At 35.8% G+C, this 23642-nt stretch overlaps 1 protein-coding gene and 1 pseudogene across 27 annotated transcripts; one reads left to right on the top strand and one right to left on the bottom strand.

The window, feature by feature from the left end:
- The window catches only part of LOC128193395 (uncharacterized), a 37193-nt pseudogene extending 24935 nt beyond the window's left edge, over positions 1-12258 (top strand).
- Positions 1723-23282, bottom strand: LOC108321488 (uncharacterized). Of its 27 annotated transcripts, XM_052877990.1 has the most exons (7): positions 21422-23274; positions 21062-21175; positions 20649-20707; positions 17096-19749; positions 7436-17012; positions 7160-7220; positions 1723-6677 (listed from the first exon to the last, which is right to left on the bottom strand). In XM_052877990.1, exon 7 carries the CDS (start codon positions 3298-3300, stop codon positions 1906-1908), a length of 1395 nt encoding a protein of 464 aa, XP_052733950.1. In that variant the 5' UTR covers positions 3301-6677; positions 7160-7220; positions 7436-17012; positions 17096-19749; positions 20649-20707; positions 21062-21175; positions 21422-23274; the 3' UTR covers positions 1723-1905. The 27 variants fall into 27 exon arrangements, with proteins under 27 accessions (XP_052733950.1, XP_052733941.1, XP_052733952.1 ...); XM_052877981.1 differs by having other exon boundaries at positions 1723-17012; positions 17096-17434; positions 18761-19749; positions 22998-23282; XM_052877992.1 differs by having other exon boundaries at positions 1723-17012; positions 21422-21543; positions 22903-23280.
- Positions 23283-23642: the final 360 nt, after the last annotated feature.

Here is a 23642-nt window from a genome sequence, read left to right as displayed (position 1 = left end):
AGGCAGTACTCATTCTCAATTTGGTGCCCTGAATTCGAAACAGCTCCTTCCAAAAGATGCTAATGAAGAGAGGATCCTGGTCACTAACAATTGATACGGGTATCCCGTGCAGTCGCACCACCTCTCTTACGAAAATTTCTGCAATTACCTTTGCTGTATAAGGGTGCTTGATGGGGATAAAATGCCCATATTTACTCAACCTGTCCACCACCACCAGTATCGTGTCGAACCCCTGGGATTTTGGCAATTTAACCACAAAATCCATACTTACTTCTTCCCATATTGCCTTGGGAATTGGCAATGGTTATAGAAGCCCCTGGGGAGATGATGCCATATATTTGTGTTGCTGACAGATCAAACAAGCAGCTACATAATCGGTTACCCTCTTCTTCATACCCCTCCAGTGAAAAGCCTGAGCGAGTCTCCTATATGTCCGATATACCCCTGAATGGCCTCCTATAGTCGAGTCATGGAATTCTGCTAAAAGCTTGAGTATCCATTCAGACTTCTCTGAAAGCACGAGCCGTCCTTTAAAATGTAATCTCTCGTTCTCCATGGTGTAAGCGGGATGGGAATCGGGATATTGTTTGATCTCTTCCACTATTTTTTTCAGTCCTTCATCATTCTCTACTTCCTCCAAAAGCTCTTGAAAATCAGGCCAATATGGCCTGGATATCTTGGCCTGGATATCCCTTGCAGCAACTTATCCCCTTCTCCCCCATCTTCACCTTTTCTAGATAATCCATCGGCCACTCTGTTTGAAGCTCCCGTTCTATAATAGATATCAAACTCATACCCCATGAGTTTTGCTAACCAGTTCTGTTGGTTTTGAGTAGTTATGCGTTGCTCCAACAAATGTTTCAGGCTTTTCTGGTCTGTAAATACACTGAAACGTCTTCCCAGTAAATACGGACGCCAGTGTTGAATGGCTAGCACCAGTGCCATCAACTCCTTCTCATACACCGACTTGCCCAATGAACCTTCTGACAACGCCTTGCTGTAATAAGCTATGGGCTTCTTGTTTTGTGACAATACCGCTCCTATTCCTTTCCCGGAAGCATCACATTCTACTTGAAACGCCTGTGAAAAATCAGGCAGAGCTAGTACAGGAGCAGTAGTGACTGCCTTCTTCAATGCTTGCATGGCTGCCTCCCCCATTTCCGTCCACTCAAACTTTCCTTTTTTTAAGAGATCTGTGAGAGGCCTCGCGATCTTCCCATAATCTTTTACAAATCTTCTATAGTAACCGGTGAGTCCTAAGAAACCTCTCAGCTCTTTGATACCTCTGGGCGCTGGCCAATCAGTCACCGCTGACACCTTCTCGCCATCCATCTCAACTCCTTGCTTTGATATCAGATGACCCAAATAGCGAATCTGTCTCTTACCAAATTCGCATTTTTTCTTGTTTGCAAATAGCCTATGTTGCCGCAGCAACTCCATCACTTGTCTGAGGTGATCTTCATGAGCTTCCCACGATTTGCTGTACACAAGGATGTCGTCAAAAAAGACCAACACACTCTTCCTCAAGAAAGGTCGCAACAGTGAATTCATCATATCCTGGAAAGTGGCCGGAGCGTTCGTGAGGAACGCTCCGGCCGAAGGGCATTACGAGGAATTCGTAATGTCCCACATGAGTCCGAAACGCTGTTTTTGGGACATCTTCTTCCTTCATCCGTATTTGGTGGTACCCCGATTTAAGGTCCACTTTGGAAAAAAAATCTGCTCCATGAAGTTCATCTAATAATTCTTCAATCACGGGTATGGGATATTTGTTTGGGATGGTAACTTTGTTTAGAGCTCTGTAATCAATACAGAAACGCCAGCTCCCATTTTTTTTTTAACTAAAATAACCGGGCTAGAATATGGGCTATTACTGGGCCTGATAATGCCCAATCCCATCATCTCCTATACCTGTTTTTCTATTTCAGTTTTCATCAGATGAGGATATCTATATGGTCTTACGTTTACAGGTTCGGTGCCCTCTTTAAGGGTTATCTGGTGATCAACCCGCCTGGTAGGAGGAAGTCCCTGCACTTCCTCGAACACTACCTCGAATTCCTGCAAAATTTCCTCTAAATTTTGTTTTTGCATGATGGTTAAGTCTTCTTCCCTTAGCTGTCCCTCTGCTGTTTCAGCTTTATTCAGACTCCATACCACCGCCACTGTCTCTATCTCAGCTTCCTTTTGCAACATTTCAGGGGTAATTAATTTTTTCATTAATGTGTTGTCCCCCCTTATCACCACCTCAGCATCTGCTGACCCATACTTCAATGTCATCTTCTTCCAATCCACCCTTATCTCTCCCAATTTTGCCAACCACGCCACTCCCAACACTACATCCACTCCACCTAAATCAAATATGTAGAAATCCTCTCGCACTTCCGCTCCCTCCAACGCCACCGACAGCCCTTTGCAACACCCTTGTGTCTCCTTTCTCTGGCCATCTCCCAAACATACCCGATAGGGTGGCGTCTCCTCTTTCTCTAATCTGAGTTCATCGACCAAGTGAGCTGAGATAAAATTATGACTCGCCCCGCTGTCGATTAATACGATGATCCTCCGCTCTCGAACCCATCCGGCCAGCTTCATGGTGTTGGATTGCGTCACCCCCTCGGCTGAATAGACCGACAGCTCCATGCAACACTGTTCTGCCTCTTCCATCGTCTCCGCATCCTCCTCGTCGTCATCGGCTCCCATAATCATCACCTTAAAACTCCTCTCTGCGCAGCGATGCCCGGGACTATACGGTCCGCCATAGTGAAAGCAACGGCCCTCCTCCCTCCTTTTGAGATATTTCGAATATGGCAGTGTTCGCACTCCGCAATTCAACCCGCCACCACCGGACGTACTTTCGATTTTCGAACCGGCGGTTCTGGTCGTTGCCTCTTTCTTCTGACCCATACCTCCATTGCTGCTTGTGCGTCCCCCCGATGGCCCCCGATAGATCTCCGTGCTAGCTACTGTTCCCCCACTTACAGCGTATTTCCCCCACGTTGGTCCTCCTTTACTCCCCGCGCCTCCTTTGATCACCCTCGATACCAGCCCCGATTGCTCCACGTCTCGTGCCCTTTCCATTGCGGTTAACAAATCGCGAGGGTCGTATGGTCGGACAAGATCCCTTAATTCCTCTTGGAGTCCTGCAAAGAAATACCCCAACAACTGTTCCTCCGTCACGCCATCCGCCTGAGCCACCAGGATTTCGAACTCCCGAACATATTCCGCCACCGATTCCCGTTGTCTCACTGCCGCTAATTTTTCGAAGATCGTTCCCCGGTGTCTACCTCCAAATCTCCTGACCATCGCCTCCGTTAATGTCGCCCAGGTATTTAACTTTTCTTCGCCAAAAGCGAAACCAGTAGTTCGCTTCTCCCTCCATACAAATATACACCAGCTTCATCTTCTCCTTTTCGGTTACACTCTGTATTTCAAAAAACTTCTCTGCTCTTGCGATCCATCCCGTCGGATCGATCCCTTCGAAAGTGGGTAATTCCACTCTCTTCATCCAACTCTTCTGTACATCCGCCCTTTCTTCCTCCGCTTCCTCCTCCTCTGTCTCTCGACTTCCATTAACCGAATGACTGCCCTCCGAACTCCTTCCCTGGTTCCTTCTTCTCTCGTGTTTCACCAATCTTCTTCCACGGTCGCGATTCCCGTCTCGAGCCCTTCCTCTCATCTCCTCTCGAATCTCTTCCAACATGGCTTCCATGGACTCGAACTTTCCTTCCCACCTTTCCTCCAGTGCATTCATCTTGTTCTCCATCGTGCAACTCCTCCGATCTGGATCCGGCAGGTCGGACCAAATCTGTTAGGTTCTTTTATGCATAGAACCGTAACAGATGATTCTCCCCTCTCACAACACTCAAACAATAACAAAGAAATGAATGTATGAGTATTTCATTAATTTTGTAAAGTATGTCAAACAGAATGACAAGTAGGAATCCCAAGGAAGCCTCCCTTCCTCCACTGGAAAATGTCCAGTCTAATTTCCCAAGAGTAAAATCTCTTGATAAAAAAACCCCTCTCCACTTATTCTACTACTATTTATACTATCTTGCCCCTCTAACAAACTTCTAACAGACTTTCCCTCTTAACTTTCTTTCCAGCCTTTATTTCTCCTAACATACACTTTTATTCCTCTATCAATTCCATTCCCTCACAGCAGCCTCGCGGGCTTGTGGCAGCTACTACAGCCCAGCCATCATCACAATGGTGCAAATCTGCTCTCCAATCAGTGCTGGCCCATTAGTGACCTGGCCCAATATATTTTCTTCAGCATCAGCTCACTTTTATTAATTCCTGCAACAAAGAAAAAGAATGTGTTAAAAAATATAACCTATTCTAAAATATATTTTTACTTTGTTTTCTAAAATATTTTTCTAAAAAGAATCTAATTACTTAAAAACCTATTTTATTTGCCTAAAAAGAGAAAATTAACCAAATTTTTTTTAAAAGCTATTTTTACCATTTTACACTAAACTATTATATTTCTAAAAAATTAAAAGCTAAAAACCTTAAGAAAAGAGTTTTTAACCTAGAAAAATATGCAAATACTGGAGAGTTAACACACCCCCACACTTAAGGAACTATCCTCCTGGGCAGGGGAAAAGAAAAAGAAGAAAATAAACACAATGAAAAAAAGACAAAACCAATTTACAAAACAGAAAACACCTAGACAAATCCTACTGTATCACTAAAAATCCTGAAAATTTAAAGCTAACAAAACATAATTAAGACAACCAAGCATATTAGGAATTGCTAAAATAAGGCAACTATGCAGCAAAATTTGAAAGAACCAACTTCTAGACTTAACTTGACCTCACAGGTAAGTGTCTGCACTCAACTCTCGTGTTTTCAGCATTGGTATTTTCAGCACTCAACACACCAGGCTAAGCAACATTACCATAGGCTTTTACACAATCTAATCTCCGCTGCTAAACATATGCACATTCAAGATCATCAGGACTTTGTTAAAGCTTGTAATGAGGCTAGGGTGGAGGGTAGGTTGAATGAAATGGAAAACAAGGCTAACAATGCGTAGTGAAGTGTGGAAGTGTTGGGGAAAAAATTTGAATCTGTAGTGTAGGGGTTATTCCAGACCAAACCACTTCCTTTTTCTTCTCTTTTCTTATTTCTCAACTCTCTTGTGCCAAATTTTTCTTTTCTTTTTCTGCCACCAACCAACCAGACTTGAACTTTCCACTTTTTTTTTTTTTCAATCCAGACTTTCTTTTTATGTTTTTCTGCTTCCTTTTTACCTTTTTGACCAAACATCCCCATGCCCTACAATTTCTAAGACTTCCCTCTTCTAAAACAACTTCCCACATCTCCCTAATTGGGTATCTTTTTGGTTTTTCAGATTCAAATGGGCTTATAAGCTGCTAAAACACAAAGAACAGGCTAAAAGGCTCAAAATCAAGGTACAATGGGAAAAGAAATGGGGGGATAGGCTATTTGGATAGGAGGCTTAAAAACAAGAAGGCCTGAATCACATCAAAAATGTCTCACTGTTCAACTATATCAAAGAGAAAATGCACAAGTTCTAGAATGTCACTAACCTAGGTGTAAACACACTACAAAGAATTAAAGCTCAAGACTCACTGGGTAATAATATCTGCTAAGTTGATTCCAGAGTTGGTTTCTCAAAACTCTAAGCACTTCTACCTTACTTTAACTTATCCTAATTAAGCTAGTTTTCCTTAACTATGCATGCAACTCAAACTTTCAAAGAAATTCAGCAAAACAACAAAATTAACCTAGGCTATTCAGTTTGCAATAAGGATTTAAAAACTAAACGAAACAGAACCTAAAAACAAGGGAAGCTACTTCTAAAAACAAAGCAATTATGTAAAAAAAAAATGGAACAAAGCAAGGCTATCTACCCTACCTACAACATATTTACAGTCAATCAAAGCATCTACAACTAAAACAGATCTAAAACTAAAACATACCTACTCCAAAAAAAAAAATTATCACACTTTTATACTAGAAACAAAGACATAACAACTATATACAGGGTAAAAACAAAAAAATTAAACCTATATTATACTATACCCTCTCACCCCAACACTTAAGAGGCACATTGCCCTCAATGTGAGTGAGGAAGGTTTTCTAACAACAACAGACAACAACAGATATGTACAAGACATAATTATGCTAAACAGAATTGAAAAAGAATTAAAATTGAGCAAGAAAACGTATATAACAAAAGCAAGAAAACTAAACCCAAAAGAACACAACATATACAAGACAGAGCTAGAAAAAGAAAACTAAAACTATAAAGCTACAAGAAAAAAAAATATTTATTCAAATGACATATTTTCTACTCTACCTACTAGAAAATATCTAAAACTATGCAAAAGAAAAGAAAGGAAAGAGCTTATCAGTTTTGTCCTTATGCATTCAACCACTCCTTGCATTAACTCCCTGGCTGCACCAATCTGCTTCTGTAGAGAACTTGGTTGGAGCAGCACTGCCCTCTCATCCAAAGCAAGATGTTGCTTCTCTCTTCTCCAAGCAAACTGCTGCAGCAGCAGCTCTCCTTCCACTGACAGCTCTTGAGTGTATGGCACTGGGATAAAAACCTCTGGCTTACTTCAAACAGTAGCAATGCAATCTTCTTCATCAACCATGGATTCATTATTGACTTCAGCACCTGCATTATCATTTAATTCTGCAACCTGGCCATCAAACTCACAGTTAAGTCTGTTATAAGGTTGGAATCTGGTTGTATCACATCATCAATTTCAATACAAATAGAGCAAGAATCAGCTTCGCAACTACATTTAAAGTTTTCAGAGCACTGTGAAAAATGAAAGTTTAATTCTAAATCTAAAACATCTTCAGTTTTCACAGTTTCTATATCAAAATCAACACTAACATGTGAATCTGCAGCAGAATCAAGACTCAATTCAAAGATACTATCATGCAAAAGTTCATTCACATCAAAGCAATCATCTATATTCATGGTTGAGTAAAAAATAACAGCATTCATATTCACAGGTTCAATGGCTAAAACTGAATCAAGAAATTTGGGATGATCAATCAAAACTACATCAGTTTCAGCCAAAGACTTTATAGAATTAATGTGCAGCAAATCACAGGTATTTAAATGTATAGGCAAATCAGGTAAAGTATTTGGAATCTCAAGTTCAAAATAAACCTCTTTTTGCTCATTGAAAATTATGTTACCAATCTCCAAGTCATCAGCTGCATCATCAAGTCTATCATAGAAATCAAAATCAGTGCAAGGATGGTGAACATCAGGTATGTCAATGTGCTCTATAAAACATAATGAATTTAAAACATGAGTGTGTACAGACATATCAATAACAAAATCCAAAGCAGGCTTTACAGGTTCAATCTTTAACATATCAAAAACATCAAAACCAGTTTGAATTTCAGGCAAATTAATAGGAATGATCAGTTCAGAGAAAACCTTTACTGGTTGCAACTCAGAACCTGTGCTCTCAGCAGATTCACTAGCTTCATCATGAAACCCACTCAACTTGGCTATCAAAGTCCTGGCTTCAAAAACTGTCTTATCCATAATAGACCCTCCAGCAGCAGCAGCATCATCTCTCCTTCATGCTCAGTCCATCACAGAAGTACAGGATGAGAAGGTGCTCACTGATTTGATGATCTGGACATGAGGCACACAGCTGGTTGAATTTGTCCCAGTACTCCCTCAGTGTCTCTCCTTGCAGTTGTATAATGGAGCTAATTTCTCTTTGCTTGGAGACTGTTGTTGAGGCTGGGAAGAACTTTTCCAGAAAGCTTCTCTGCATCTCAGCCCAGGCAGCAAATGGTGATGAATATGTCTTGTAATACAACCAGTCCTTGGCTGCATCTTGAAGGGAGAAGGGGAATGCCTTCAACTTGACCCACTCTTCAGGAACTTCTGCTGGTTTAAAAGTTGAGCAGACCACTTGGAACTCCTTCAAATGCAGGTGTGGATCTTCTCCAGCCACTCCATGGTACTAAGGCAGCCTTTTTATAAGCTTGTACGGCCAATCCTGAGAGTTTCTCATCTCCTGGTACCGAACCTGTTCTTGACTACACTTCAAAAGGAGATTATACCAGGCACACAGACAAACAAGGAAAAGAACCTAAAAATAACAGCTTCCAGAAATAAAATCAAAAATCAAACACACAGAAATAAGAACCACTACTCACAAATGCTACAACTTCAGAAACAGAAACCAAAGCACACTAAAAAGAAATATGCAAAAAGAAACAAACCTAAACAAGACCACCTAAACACCCTAAGACTTAACTCGCCGAGTCACCGACAACGGCGCCATTTGTTTAACTAAATTTGGTCGCACAGAACAAACTAAGTAAAGCTGAATTTTACTTAGCTCGAAGGAATACTTCTGCCTCAATTGAATGTCTCGAGCAAAGACCGCTAAAGGCAGCAGCAAACTCAGCACCAAAACACTGCGTTTCAATTATGCTCAGTCCATGCAGCAATAGCTCAATGATGCAATTAAATCATCGCTGGCCCAAATTTTGAATAGCATATTTGAAGTGTTTTACTTTATGTTTTTTGGAAGCTCCTTAAGAACAACAAATGATTATCTTCAAAAGTAAATTGAAACAAACATCATTGAGTCACATGAATCAAATTTAGATTCATGTGTCTAATAACAATGTTTTCATTCATTTTGTTAGAATAATTACATCTATGTATCATCATTAAGCCTAAGTAGGATGTAGTGTGCTAGATAATTTATTAGTTGTACCTATAGTCGTGCCTTCGGTAGATAAAAAGAAAGAAAGTGATATTTTCCATGTTTTTCGTGATCGAAGTAGTGGTAAGAGTCCCAAGATTAGATGCACTAATGATTTGAATCAGTTTCAAAAACAATTACTTATTTTCTCTCCCACGCGCAAAACATGAGAGCTTAATGAAGCTTGCCATTTTATTAGGAAATTCTTTAAAAAATACAAGTGTAAATAAATGTAAGAATTTCATGAGTATATATCATTTGGACCTTTTTGTTTGAGGAAAAGAAATTTATATTAGTGAGTTATACCGATCAAAATATCATACCTACAAAGTATATCCTTATGTGCTACATATGTAGTTGTGTATTACAGTACTACATACAGTTACCCTTTCTTGAATATATTGAAAATCTGCTAACTGTTTCAGAAATAGGTTTTAATTTTGGTTTTGTCAAGATATTTTTCAGAGATTATTATTCTTTTCCATTCCTAATTCCTAAAAGTTTTTACTGCTGGCTTGATTATTTATGATTTGGCATATAAACGAAGAAAGTATTTGCAAACGAAAAGATAGAAGGAAATTAGTGCATATTCTATTTTTCTCCTGCATTTTGTTTTATAATTTGTCTGTAAATTGATTCTATTTTTAGTTGGTGGTTCCATAATTAAACAATGACTTTGACCTGATGCTTCAGATAGCACATAAACCAAGTATATATGTCCTGGATTCCCCTGGGGTACTGGTTTCGAGTATCTCGGACATAGAGACAGGGTTAAAGCTTGCTCTTGTAGGTACTACGTCTTTTAAAATTTATCTAAAATATTTGTCATTCGTAAAATTTGACATTGTTATCGTGGTAAAATTTGACATATTATTATCGAAGCATGACTATATTGACTAAAACTATGTTCTGAAATTACATTCGTTTATCCCCAACATGTTTGATTACTGTGGATTTATTCAAAGTCTTTCCTAGGAGCTATGTTTGTTTACTACAATATGAATAAAAGATTTAATTTGATTTTTTCTTCCTGCCAGTTTTCATTATGTCTAAAAGCTGGACAAATTAGTAATTTTAATGCATTTAATCAATTGAAGTAGATGCCTTGGTGGGACAGTAGCAGAGGACAAATTAGTGATTTGTTTTGTCTATTTACTAGGTTGAATTTTATTTTTAGTAGAATCCTTTAATTTATTACGGGCCGTAATTTTGAATCTTCTTGTCCCTTCAATGGTCAAGACCATATCTCTTATTATCGCATTCCTTAGTTATTAGCAATTCTTAGAATTGGAAAACTGTCAGTATTTCATTAGGGCATTCATTTGCGTTAATCTGAGAACATGCTCTCTCAAGGATGAGTATGCTTCTCTCGATTCACTATGGGTTATAAGGAGGATTCTTAGTATTCCTGTTATTAGGTCTCACATTAAGATTAAGGCACGTAAGATAACCTAGCTAGTTTTAATTTGAATTTGACGTTAAATTTGATTCCATTACTTTTTAAAGTGATGATCTATTCCCAATTATGTGGATTTGATTTTGAAGTTGATGTTTTCAAGTAGATACTTTTGGTAGTATATAAAAGTCATTTGTTGATTGTTGAACTCTTGTTGTAGTCCCATTTTTTTATTGATTGTGTTTAAACTACCTGTGCATCAAACAATCACTTTCCTTGTTATATATTTTCTGTTTTCTTTAGTGGACAAAGTAATAAGGTGACTTTTGTCTAATTTCACAATTGGTGCTTTATATACTCTAAATATAAAATAATGAACATTTATTTTATACTTTAATAACTTTTGAGGATCTAATCTATTTTGTCATGATTGCATAAGCAAAAGGGTTGCTTTAGTATGTGAATAGGCCTTATGGGGCACCAAGGGCAATGAAAATGTAGAGGTGCCATTTTTCAATGGGTGAAAAACTGTTAGAAAAGACAAAAATATTTAGTTTGAAATCGTTATGAGTAATTTAAAGAATTTCGTGATTGTTTCCTTTTCCGTACTAATGTTCATGGGCTAACTAAGTTAAGTATTTTTTCAGTGTTGCAGAATTTTGTCATTTTTAAGCCAGCTATCTCTATTTTCAAGCCGTCATTGTAGATAGAAGTTCTTAATTTTTGCCCTACATCTTACGCATTCTTTAGTTATTTTCCCAGACCAGTTTTAGGAATTGAATATCTCATTTTCTTACGAGTTCCACTTTGAGTATGGGAAAAATGGGAGTAGGTAGGGCATCTACAGCCGTTGGGTTTCTGAATATGTATCCTTTGTAGCACGTGTCCTGATATATTATGTCATGCAAACATGGTTGATGAATTGACAAGGTCAGTCAAAGATTCAGTAGTGGGTGAGGAGCGTATTGCTCAGTACTTATTGGCAGTTTTGGATACCCGGGGGACTCCACTTCACTGGAAGCACCTAAATAATAGGAGACTGGATGGGATTGAATACGAAGCAAAGGCGAATCGTGAATATAGTCTAAAAAATCTTAAGCCAAAGAAAGAAATCCGCTAAATAGATCTGATTTGGTGTATGTTGAGGTAACAAGTAGGGGTGGGCAAAGTGTACTATACTGCACTATAAAATTTTATAATTATTTATAAAACAACTTAGGAAAACTGAACTGCACGAAAAAATAGTTCGGAGTAACTATACTGAACTATTTTTTAGTTCACTTATAGTATAGTGCAATTTAGTAAACTATTTTTTAGTTTACTATAGTACACTTCAGTTACCTATAGTTCAGTTTGATGCAAAACAAATCCAGTTATAAATGCATCTTGCTTTTCAAAATTCTTAGTTCAAAGGTGGTGCAGAAGCAACTAAAATCTATCCAAAAAAAAGTACAACAATGATTAAATAAAATATTTATCCAAGCTTCTTTCAAACTAGTAAGTTATGCTATGATCTCATACATACCCAGATGTAGAATAAACACATTTTCCATGGCCCAAAGAGAAAAGAAAAACAGAAGTTGAGGATAATTTCTCTTTCAACATCATTATGAACAACATTATCAGCAATACACTAATATTAAAATTCCGCTCAGAAGAACATTTTATATCTTATACATCACTTTCATCTCAAAGTTTTTACTTACTTGTCATCAACCTCTCTCTATTTATCAATCAATCTAGAACTCTATAGGTTACAGAATCTGCCCTTATCCAAAAACAGCAAATAAAATCAAATCTTCTAAAAAATTAAAACTCCAACAAATTCCAAAAGAAAATCAATTGTTACCCCATTGGGTTCATCCCAGATGAATACACCCTTATGTGCATTGCTTTCCAATTTCATTTATCCCTTTTAAAAGTGAAAGGAAAAACATTTGTACCTTTGGTTGCAGAGTTTCATACTTTTGTTTGACGATGGTGGTAGAGCCTTCAGACAGTTCATCGATATCAGAGTGCGACAAAGCCTTTGACAACAACGAGCTTTCAATAGCGACGAACCTTCAACGGCAACGAGCCTTCCACGGCGGCGAGCCTTCAACCGTAGCAGTGGCGAATTGGAAAGGAATGTAACGAGGCAGGGAAAAAATTTAGATAACAAATATGAAACCTAAACCACAATACAGTACAATTATCTGTGTTAAATAAAATAAGTTCAGTATATTTAAATTGAACTATTTAACAGTTAACTAGGCTTCAGTAAAAGAAGTTTAAGTTTTGTTAAGTACAAAAGAGTAATAGTATACAGTTTTTAAGTAAATTGTGTCCAGCCCTAGGTTCAACCTCTAAAATTAACGCTCACTCCAACTGCGAAGTTGACTGAAAGAGCAGAGAACAATGTCAGGGTTAAAGGAATTTCTTAAGAAAGAGTTAGGTTTAGGAGACATGGCATTCAACGCCAGCGGAGGAGCTATCAAATATTTCCCTAGCTACATGGCCGCCGCCAGACGAGCGATCCGCCGTCTCAAACTCTCTGACCTTGTCATCGAAGTCTGAGATGCTCGACTTCCTCTCACCTCCGCCAACGCCGATCTCCAGCCACACCCCTTCGCAAAAAGTCACGTTGTCGCACTAAACAAAAAAGACTTTGCCAACCCTAACATCATGCATGTAAAATCATCACCATCATCAATATCCTTGTCATTGCCGTTTACCTGTTAAGTTATTCACGCGACGTGTTGTTACTGCAGAAATAGGCGCATTATTTCGAAACGTGCAAGCAGGATTGCATTGCAATAAACGCTAAGAGTCAAAGTTCCTTGAGGAAGCTTCTAGATCTGGTCGGAGTTCAAGCTCAAAGAAGTCATTTGTCGAGAACCGACGCTACTTGTGATGGTGGTCGGTGTTCCCAACTATGGCAAGTCTGCTTTGATTAACTCCATTCATCAGATTGCAAAGTCTCGCTTTCCTGGTAATAGTTTCGCAGATTCGCGAAACCATTGATTTTAATGAATTGGATGAGTTTTTTTGTAGAATTGAAGTGGTTTTCTTTGATCGCGCAAGAGAAGATGAAGCGTGTCGCTGTGGGTCCGTTACCTGGTGTTACTCAAGATATAGCAGGATTTAAGGTCTGGTTGACAAACATAAACATGAACATAAAATTAAACCAGATGTTCAAGTCATAATAGAGAAAAAACATACTATTATGTCCTGTTTAGATAAATTCATTCAATAAGAAAATAAGATACAACAAACTTCTCATGGAAACTAAAATGAACATATGTAATTAACTTTTATATTGTCTGTCTCATCAAACTTTCTCAAAAGCTGAGACAAATAAGTAGATTGAGCCTTCATTTTTTCTTTTCTTATTCCTTGCATACTAATATTTATAGAGAATTTTATTTAATAAGGACCTTAAGGTTGTTGTTTATATATAGGTTGTGCAGGGTTCAACCACTTCAAATAAAATAAAAGATAGCATACCTTTATTTCCCCCTAAGTATTAGTATTATGCGTACTTTGTATTTCTCTAGTTGTTGCTTTAGATTTAAAAGTTAATTTCTGCAAATGATATAAATTACTGTTTTTTTTCTCTAGTTTCTAGTTTGTTGTCTTGCCTCTGCGGTACAAACACATTATTTTGTGCAGCAGAACTACAATTCTTTTTTATTCCATTGTGATTCGTTGGAATCAAGGAATAGGTTTATGCTAGAGACAATGTTTCCCTCGTTCTGTTTCATGTATTAATGTTCTTACTTGAGCGTGTGTTTTTGAATAACATATTTGAAGAGTTTTACTTTATGTTTTTTTGAAACTCCTTGAGAAAAACAGATGATTATCATCAAAAATAAATTGAAATAGACATCATTGAGTCACATGAATCAAATTTAGATTCATGTGTCTAATAGCAATGTTTTCATTCATTTTGTTAGAATAATTACATCTATGTATCATCATTAAGCTAAGTAGGATGTAGTGTGCTAGATAATTTATTAGTTGTACCTAGTTTTACAAAGTGTCTAGTATAGTCCCTTAATTTTCCATGTACTCTTATATCATATTTTCCTTATAAATAGAAGATTATGAGAGGGATCTCTCAAGCCCTCCAAAATATATTTATCTGTTTTTAATTTTAAGTCATTTGAATCAAGGATTCTTCTTGTAGTGGTTGTTATTTTAGTACACATTCATATTTTGGAGTGAAGTGCTGGTTTTGTTCTCACCTATAACATTCGACGTTCCAACTATTATCTAATGGTCTACTTTTGCAATCTAGATCAATAGGGTAAACATTCCTAATTGTTGCAAGACGCAACATGGTCCTGTAAGACAAGTGAAGAGGGATCATGGAAGAAAATAGTATGAAAGGCAAGCAATACGTTATTGCCTAGGCTGAAGCTTTTGGAATAGTCAACAAAAACGTGCTGGGGAGAAAAGGGGATGATAAACAACTTTATGAAATATTGTTTTAACCTTTGGTTGATAAAATGAAAGAAAATGTGATATTTTCTATGTTTTTCGTGATCGAAATAGTGGTAAGAGTCCCAAGATTAGATGCACTAATGATTTGAATCAGTTTCAAAACACAATTAATTATTTTCTTTCACACAAAACATGAGTTTAACGAAGTTTACCATTTTAGTAGGACAATCTTCAAAAAATACAAGTGTAAGTATATCTAGGAATTTCAAGAGTATATATGATTTGGACTTTTTTGTTTGAGGAAAAGAAATTATATCAGTGAGTCATACTGATCAAAATATCATACCTTTCTTTAGGGATTCTATTTGAAAACAGTATAATGCCACATCTGACTCACTTCTTATTCCTTTTCTTCTTCATGTGCAAAAGCCCTTCCATTATACTATATGCAAGCACTTTTCTTGCTGTAGAAAGTATAAAGTATCGCAAGTAAGGCAGCAAGAAGAAGAGTAGGCTCCACCATTAACAGTTGCGTTAGAATTGCCTCTCCATCTGCCGCTGAAGAGAGAATCTCACCCTTATGTTGTCCCTACTATTTGACATTTCCTGAAGGAGTCAATCAGTGAGGGAGGGGAGATTCAAGACTGAACAGCCTTCCAACTTCATTCTCTATCCTCTAAATCAACGTTAATGTATAACCTTTGAAAAGCTTCCATTGGAACTTCCGCTTTCCCGATCAATCAATAGGCTGTTAGGGATTTAGTCCCAAGAACCCGATGCCCATTCAATAGAAGTTGTTCTACCTTAGTTAGTTATGAGATTCGTTAAGTATGATATTTTGATCGGGTATGACTCACTAATATAAATTTCTTTTCCTCAAACAAAAAAGTCCAAATCATATATACTCTTGAAATTCCTAGATTTACTTACACTTGTAATTTTTGAAGATTTTCCTACTAAAATGGCAAGCCTCGTTAAGCTTTCATGTTTTGTGTGTGAGAGAGAAAATAATTAATTGTGTTTTGAAACTGATTCAAATCATTATTCTTTTCCATTCCTAATTCCTAAAAGTTTTTACTGCTGGCTTGATTATTTATGATTTGGCATATAAACGAAGAAAGTATTTGCAAACGAAAAGATAGAAGGAAATTAGTGCATATTCTAATAGTGATTTAGCGTGTTCCAAGTTAATTATGTTCCAAATTAATTACTACGTAACAACCTTTCACTTTTGGTACCATGGTGATTTAAAGTGTAATAATGAATAACAGTACTTATGTGATTGATGAATATAAATATATAAATATGAATACATTTACATATGATGAATAATGTCAAAGATTTATGGAACTTTTTGCCTGAGAATGTTGTGAGGTGTTGAAAAGACAAGTGCTTAACTTAAGCAACTGCAATTCCATCCAATCAAACCATTTACTTTTTGTATGTGTGCTTTCATTTTATGCAGTTGCATTAATCTAGTTCCTTTAAACTTTAAGATCAAATTAATTTGTTTTTTTAAAAAACTGCTACAGGTTTTTGTAACTATGAGATGTGATATTCGTTTAGAAGATACCAAAACACTTATTTTTGAATAAGCAATTATGTTGAGTTGGTATATATAGTATATATATAGTAAAGTAGCTTCCTACTTTGGATTATATTCCTGATGTCATCATAATGAGTACATGTTACGTAGTATTTACATAATGCTTTACAGAATGCTTTCGAAAAATTAAGTGTAGAATATTTGAATGTTGAAACATTAAAAATTTTGAAATGAGCGGAATTTTAATATTAGTGTATGCTGATAATGTTGTTCATAATGATGTTGAAAGAGAAATCATCCTGAACTTTTATTTTTCTTTTCTCTTTAGACCATGAAAAATGTGTTTATTCTACATCTAAGTATGTATGAGATCATGGCATAACTTACTAGTTTGAAAGAAGCTTGTATAAATATTTTATTTAATAATTGTTTATATCATTGTTGTACTTTTTTTGGACAGATTTTAGTTGTGTCTGCCTCACCTTTGAACTAAGGATTTTGAAAAAACAAGATGCATTTGCAACTGGATTTGCTTTGCATCAAACTGAACTATAGGTAACTAAATTGTACAATAGTAAACTAAAAAATAGTTTACTAAATTGCACTGTACTATAAGTGAACTCAAAAATAGTTCAGTTCAGTTACTTCGAACTATTTTTTAATTCAGTTCAGCTTTCCTAAATTGTTTTATAGTTAACTAAAAATTTGTATACTGCAGTGCAGTATAGTGCACTTTGCCTACCCCTGCTTGTTACCTCAACATACACCAAATCAGATCTATTTGGCGAATTTCTTCTCTTTGGCTTAAGATTTTTCAGACTATATTCATGATTCGTCTCCGCTTCATATTCAGTCCCATCCAGTCTCCTATTATATAGGTGCTTCCAGTGAAGTGGAGTCTCCCAGGTATCCAAAACTGTCAATAAGTACTGAGCAATACGTTCCTCACCCATTATAAAAATTTGTAGTTAACTACAAAACAATTTAGGAAAACTTAACTGAATTAGATCTATTTGACGGATTTCTTTTCTTTGGCTTAAGATTTTTCAGTCTATATTCATGACTCGCCTCCACTTCGTATTCAGTGTCATCCAGTCTCCTATTATTTAGGTGCTTCCAGTGAGGTGGAGTCCCCCGAGTATCCAAAACTGCCAATAAGTACTGAACAATACGCTCCTCACCCACTACTGAATCTTTGACTGACACGTGCTTCAAAGGATACATATTCAGAAACCCAACCGCTGTAGATGCACTACCTAGTCCCATTTTTCTCCATACTCAAAGTGAACTCGTAAGAAAATGAGATATTCAATTGACAAAACTGATCTGGGAAAATAACTAAAGAATGTGTAAGATGTAGGGCAAAAAAAAAGAACTTCTATTTACAATGACGGCTTGAAAACAGAGAAAGTTAGCTTAAAAATGACAAAAATATGCCACATGAAAATATACCTAATTTAGTTAGCCCATGAACATTAGTATGGAAAAGGAAACAATCACGAAAGTCTTTAAATTACTCGTAGCGATTTCAAACTACATAATTTTGTTTTTTCTAACAAAGTTTTCCACCCACTGAAAAATGCCACCTCCACATTTTCATTGCCCTTGGGTGCCACATAATGCCTATTCACAGACTAAAACCAGCCCTTTTGCTTATGCTATCACGATAAAATTGATTAGATCCTCAAAAGTTATTAGAGTATGAAATAAATGTTCACTATTCCATATTTAGAGTATATAAACCACCAGCTGTGAAATAAGACAAAAATCACCTTCTATTACTTTGTCCACTAAAGAAAACAGAAAATACATAACAAGGAAATTGATTGTTTGATGCAAAGGTAGTTTAAACACAATCAATAAAAAAAATGGGACTACAACAAAAGTTGAGCAATCAACTGACTTTTATATCCAGCCTAAAGTATCTACTTGATTGGCTTAATCGAACACTGACAGCTTTCCAATTTCAAGAATTGCTAATAACTAAGGAATGAGATAATAAGAGATAAGATTCTTGACCATTGAAGGGACAAGAAGATTCAAAATTACAGGCCTGTAATAAAGTAAAGGATTCTACTGAAAATTAAATTCAACCTAGTAAATAGACAAAACAATTCACTAATTTGTCCTCTCCTACTGTCCCACCAAGGCATCCACTTCAATTGATTAAATGCAATAAAATAATAAACAAGCAATGTGGTTTGCAAGTAAAACATAAGAATATAAGAGACAACGCAGACACTGAATCATATCATATAAAAGAAGACTGTTGTTTATAAATTTAAACACTCTCCTTATTTTACTTTAAAACAATTGGCTAGCCAAGACATCAGTAAGAAGTCTTGTTTGTATTCTATGTATAGAAATAACAGCAGCAATTACAGTTGCAATCTAGCTTGTAGGCACAATGAAAACTGGCAGGAAGAAAAAAATCAAATTAAATCTTTTATTCATATTCTAGTAAACAAACATAGCTCCCAGAAAAGGCTTTGAATAAATACACAGGAATCAAACATGTTGGGGATAAATAAATGTAATTTCAGAACATAGTTTTAGTCAACATAGCCATGCTCCAATAATAATATGTCAAATATTACCACGATAACAATGTCAAATTTTACGAATGACAGAAATATTTACGATAAATTTTAAAAGACGTGGTACCTGCCAGAGCCAGCTTTAATCTTGTCTCTATGTCCGAGATACTTGGAACCAGTACCCCAGCCCAAGGGAATCCAGAACATATATACTTGGTTTATGTGCTATATGAAACATCAGGTCAAAGTCATTGTTTAATTATGGAACCACCAACTAAAAATAAAATCAGTTGACAGACAGATTATAAAACAAAATGAAGGAGAAAAATAGAATATGCACTGATTTCATTCTACCTTGTCGTTTGCAAATACTTTTTTCATTTATATGCCAAATCATAAATAATCAAGCCAATAATAAAAACTTTCAGGAATTAAGAATGCAAAAGAATAATAATTTCTGAAAAATATCTCGACAAAACAAAAATTAAAACCTATTTCTGAAACAGTTAGTAGGTTTCCAATATTTTCAAGAAAGGGTAACTAACTAGCATGTAGTACTACAATACACAACTATATGTAGTACATAAGGGTATACTTTGTAGGTATGATATTATGATAAGTATAGCTTGCTAATATAAATTTCTTTTCCTCAAATAAAAAGGTTCAAATCATATATACTCGTGAAATTCTTACATTTCTTTACACTTGTATTTTTTAAAGAATTTCCTACTAAAATGGCAAGCTTCGTTTTACATGTGAGAGAGAAAATAATTAATTGTGTTTTGAAACTGATTCAAATCATTAGTGCATCTAGTCTTGCGTATGATTTTACATGCATGATGTTAGGGATGACAAGGTCTTTTTTATATTGCATGATGTTAGGGATGGCAAGGTCTTTTTTATTGAGTGCTACGAAGCGTCATTTTGCAGAGAGGTGTGGCTAGAGATCGCTGTTGGCGGAGGAGAGAGGAAGTCGAGCATTTCGGACTTCGATGACGAGGTCAGAGAGTTTGAGACGTTGGCGGATTGCGCGTCTGGTAGCGGCCATGTAGCTAGGGAAACAGTTGATAGCTCCTTAAACGAAACTGAGTTGAACTATTCTTTAGTTCAGTTACACTGCAATACAGTTCAATAAACTGTTTTTTAATTCATAGTTCAGTTAACTATTTATTGTGCAGTTCAAAGTTCAGTAAATATACTTGCTTCTGCATTGTGAAAACAGTTTAGAATTAAAGTTAAAGCAATTACACGCAATTACATCATGTAACATGTATCCATTTATCAAGCTATGATATCTTCCCCTTGGGAACTTCAAGGCCTCGGCCATACGTAGGCAAGGGTTCAAAAACATCCTAATGAGATGGATCCTAAACAAGTAATACCAGCATGTAAAAACCGAAACCCAGATAAAAACACACCCCGTATCTAAACATGAACCATCACTACAAGCAAAGGATCAACAGAAAAAGGCAGGACAATCAAAAGTCTTCAAAAACTCTGTAAATAGAAAAATGAATTAATCACGTAAAATTTTCTTTTCTTGTATTCTAATGATTGTAGATATTTTACTTTGACAATAATCTTTTCGAATGACATATCAATGACAGAAGAGAAGCAGTAAGAGAGAAAGTAACCTTTTTTAAGATTTCTAATAATCTCAGAGATAGCTGCAACCTCAATTTTGTTGATCAAACTATGATCACTGTTAGACTGTTCTTTACCCTTTGAAATGTTTATAAAAGAATATGAAGCATACATTTTCCCATCAAGATAACTTTTATCATAGCTTACTCCTTTGACAAGTCGAGCATCAGAAAGTTGCTGATCGTATAAGTATTATAAGTATTCAAGGTTACCGAAGGTGTAGTCTATAAGTATTGAAGACTCACTTGGTGAACCAATGAAGAAGATGAAGAGGTATATATATCAATAATGGATGTGAACCACACAGTGAAAAAATAATTATGAAGACTACGCAGGAGAATCAAGGACAAGATATTAAATAGAGAACTTACATCAGTGCTTCTTTCTTGATCTTCAATCATCCAAATTAATAGGAGACCGGTTAACAACACTGGTTAACAATTACATGTATTAATTAAAACAAACATATAAACAAACCAGAGAAGAAAAACAAGTATATAACACCTCTATGTTTATAGGAGTTTCTGCTGCATGCACACGACAACTTTCACAAAAGTATTGTCACTGTCATTACAATGGTCTCACAACCCAAGCAATATTAGCATACACTTATAATTTTTAAAGGCAGTCCATTATAAATTATCAAGTAGATCACTGGAAATTAAGCTACATAAAAAGGTTGAATGCAAAGGGAAGACCACCTTTTCAGCATCTAATTGATCAAACAAACAAATAAGAATATCAAATAGAAAGTGATAATTTCTTATTCAGGATCCAGAATTACCGTGGCTCTTCAATAACAGTGGAGGATTTTCTTCTTCAATAGCTTGGAAATCAGGATTAGATGGTGGATAATATTGAAATCCACTGCTTTTGATTTATCATCATCAAAAGTCACCTGGAAATTAAGAGAGTTGTTAGATATAATTAAAATTTCCCATATATTGATCTTGAGACTTCTTTTTTCTATAAAATATTTCTTTAAAGCTTTTCAGTGCTAGGAAGGAAGAATAAATAAGTTAATTGGAAGTATCTAAGGACTGTTAAGAACTGTGTGAAGAAGAATACTTTCCAATTTTGGTCAAAAGTGTTGCAGCAGGGAATTTTAAGTATAATTAACTATAATTCAGTACAGTACAATTACTTTTGCCCAGCCCTAGTTGAAATGTTGCACAGTTTGTCATTTATGTTACAGTCTCCCATATTTGCATGTTGACATAGAGGTCTCATAAATTTAGGCCATGTTCTCGTCAATAATGGCTTCAGCTAATAATAAGAATAAATTGATGGAAGTATTTTTATATCACGTTCAAAGCAAAGAAGGAAAATTCAGGGGAACAAAAAGCTGTTTTAAATTATGTAGTAATTCTAATTATAATAATAATATAGTAAAAAGGAAAGAACCCCTCTTTCGTTCATTCCACTGATTGAACTGCAAACTGAAATTGGTTCGAAGAAAATATAAAAGAAGCATATTATAGATCATTGTTAAGACTAGTAAAACATATGAAAACGTGACAACCTCTCATCCTTTATTTTTTGGCTGAAGAAAGAACAAAGCCAGAACTTTTCATATTATCATTGTTTCATCTCATTACTCCCCTTTGACTTCATTTAATTCTGCAGAGAGCTGCACTAATTGTAATATGCTCTATTATATATGAAATAACTCTCAGCAAACAACCAAATGCACATTCAAATCTCTGTGCTTCTACTATTTTCAGTTAATTATAATACTTCTAAATATTACTTCATAAATGAAAATGTCTGCAAATATAAGAAAAACAGAGAGAAAAGCATTGAAGTACTAATGTAACTTTATTGTTTTTAAACAAAGTCAATGCAACAGTTAAGTTAAGAAACTTTTATCCTATAAGATTTATTTGAACTTGTTTTATACCAATTTAAAAGCTTGGCAGTCACAATATAATCCCAGAATTTAAGCCCATTTTTTTCCTTCAAAGCCCAATTACTTAGCCTAGCTCACTCCATTGCCTAAAAACCATCAGTAACCCCATACAAATCAATGCCTAAAAACTGTGGAGTCATGACTGCCTCTCTTCTATAAATAAAAAATGTTGTGTATACTGCTCTCCATTGGCCAAAATATGCTGCCAATGCTACTCTCCCTTTACCAAAAAAAACAAAAAATTTTGCTCTCCCTTTGGCTATTTAATATCACTTCTACTCACTCCCATTCCATTCCATCTTTCTCCTCCTTTCTTTATTACCACTGAACTGTAGCATACCACTCTGCTCTTCCTTTACCAATTGATGAAGCAGTTATTAATCACACACAAAATATCTCCAAAATTTAGATAAAACGTGGAATACTACTATGTCTGAAACCCAACTCATCATTCACAAATCCAGATTCGCGAAATATATGAGGAACTATATCTTTTAGTAATATTCTCTAGTTAACTGTAGAAAGGTATGTAATGCATCTCAACCAAATACACCATTCAGAATCTACCATTATTCAAAAAAAGCAAATAAAATCATATTTTTTTAAACAATTAATCCTCCCACAAAATGTAAAAGAAAATTAACTGTTACCACCACTGGATCATCAGATGAATTGCATAGCTTTCCACTTTTATTTATCCGGGAAAACATTCGTACCTTTGGGTTGGAGAATGATATATGCCTTTGATTCTCTTTGGAGCTAAAGAAGGAGTGTTCTTACAACCTTCTAGATAAAGAAGAAGTGTTCTTACACTATTTGACGGTGGTAGAGCCTTCGAAAGTTCGGCGACGGCAGAGTGCGACAAAACCTTCGATAGTTTGGCGACGAGTGCGGCAAAACCTACGACAGCAGCGAGCCTTCGACGGCGGTGAACCTTCGACGGCGGCTTCGAAGGCAACAAGACTTCAAAGGCGGCGAGTCGTCAAAAGAAATGAGCCTTTGACACAATGAAAAAGGAATATAACTGGAATAAAAAAACCTAAACCTAAACCACAGTTGTAGTTAACTCGTAACTGTAGTACAAATAAAATAAATTGAGTTTATTTAAACTGAAATGTTCCACAGGTTTTAGTAAAACTAGTTTAAATTTTTTAAAGTAAATTGTGTCGAGTCCTCCTAATCCTTTCTTAACAATTCCTTTAAGTATGATATATGCTCTTTCAGTTAAGCGAGAATTTTAGAGATTAGAATCGTGCAGTAATGTTGTACTAAACCCAAAGTTTCATCTGGAAAATGGGAATGAATATGTATTACTTCTTTCTTCATCTTCTTTTTTTCTTCGACATCCCAAATATTACAATATTCTCATTTTATCCTTTAATTGTATTTCTCAAATATTACAATATTCTCATTTTATTCTTTAATTGTATTTTTAGTAAGTGAAGTTAGAGGCAAA

Source organism: Vigna angularis, chromosome 5, assembly GCF_016808095.1.
Source record: "Vigna angularis cultivar LongXiaoDou No.4 chromosome 5, ASM1680809v1, whole genome shotgun sequence".
NCBI classification, from domain to species: domain Eukaryota; kingdom Viridiplantae; phylum Streptophyta; class Magnoliopsida; order Fabales; family Fabaceae; genus Vigna; species Vigna angularis.
Note: the sequence above shows the minus strand (reverse complement) of the source record. Positions and strands in the feature narration are given on the sequence as shown.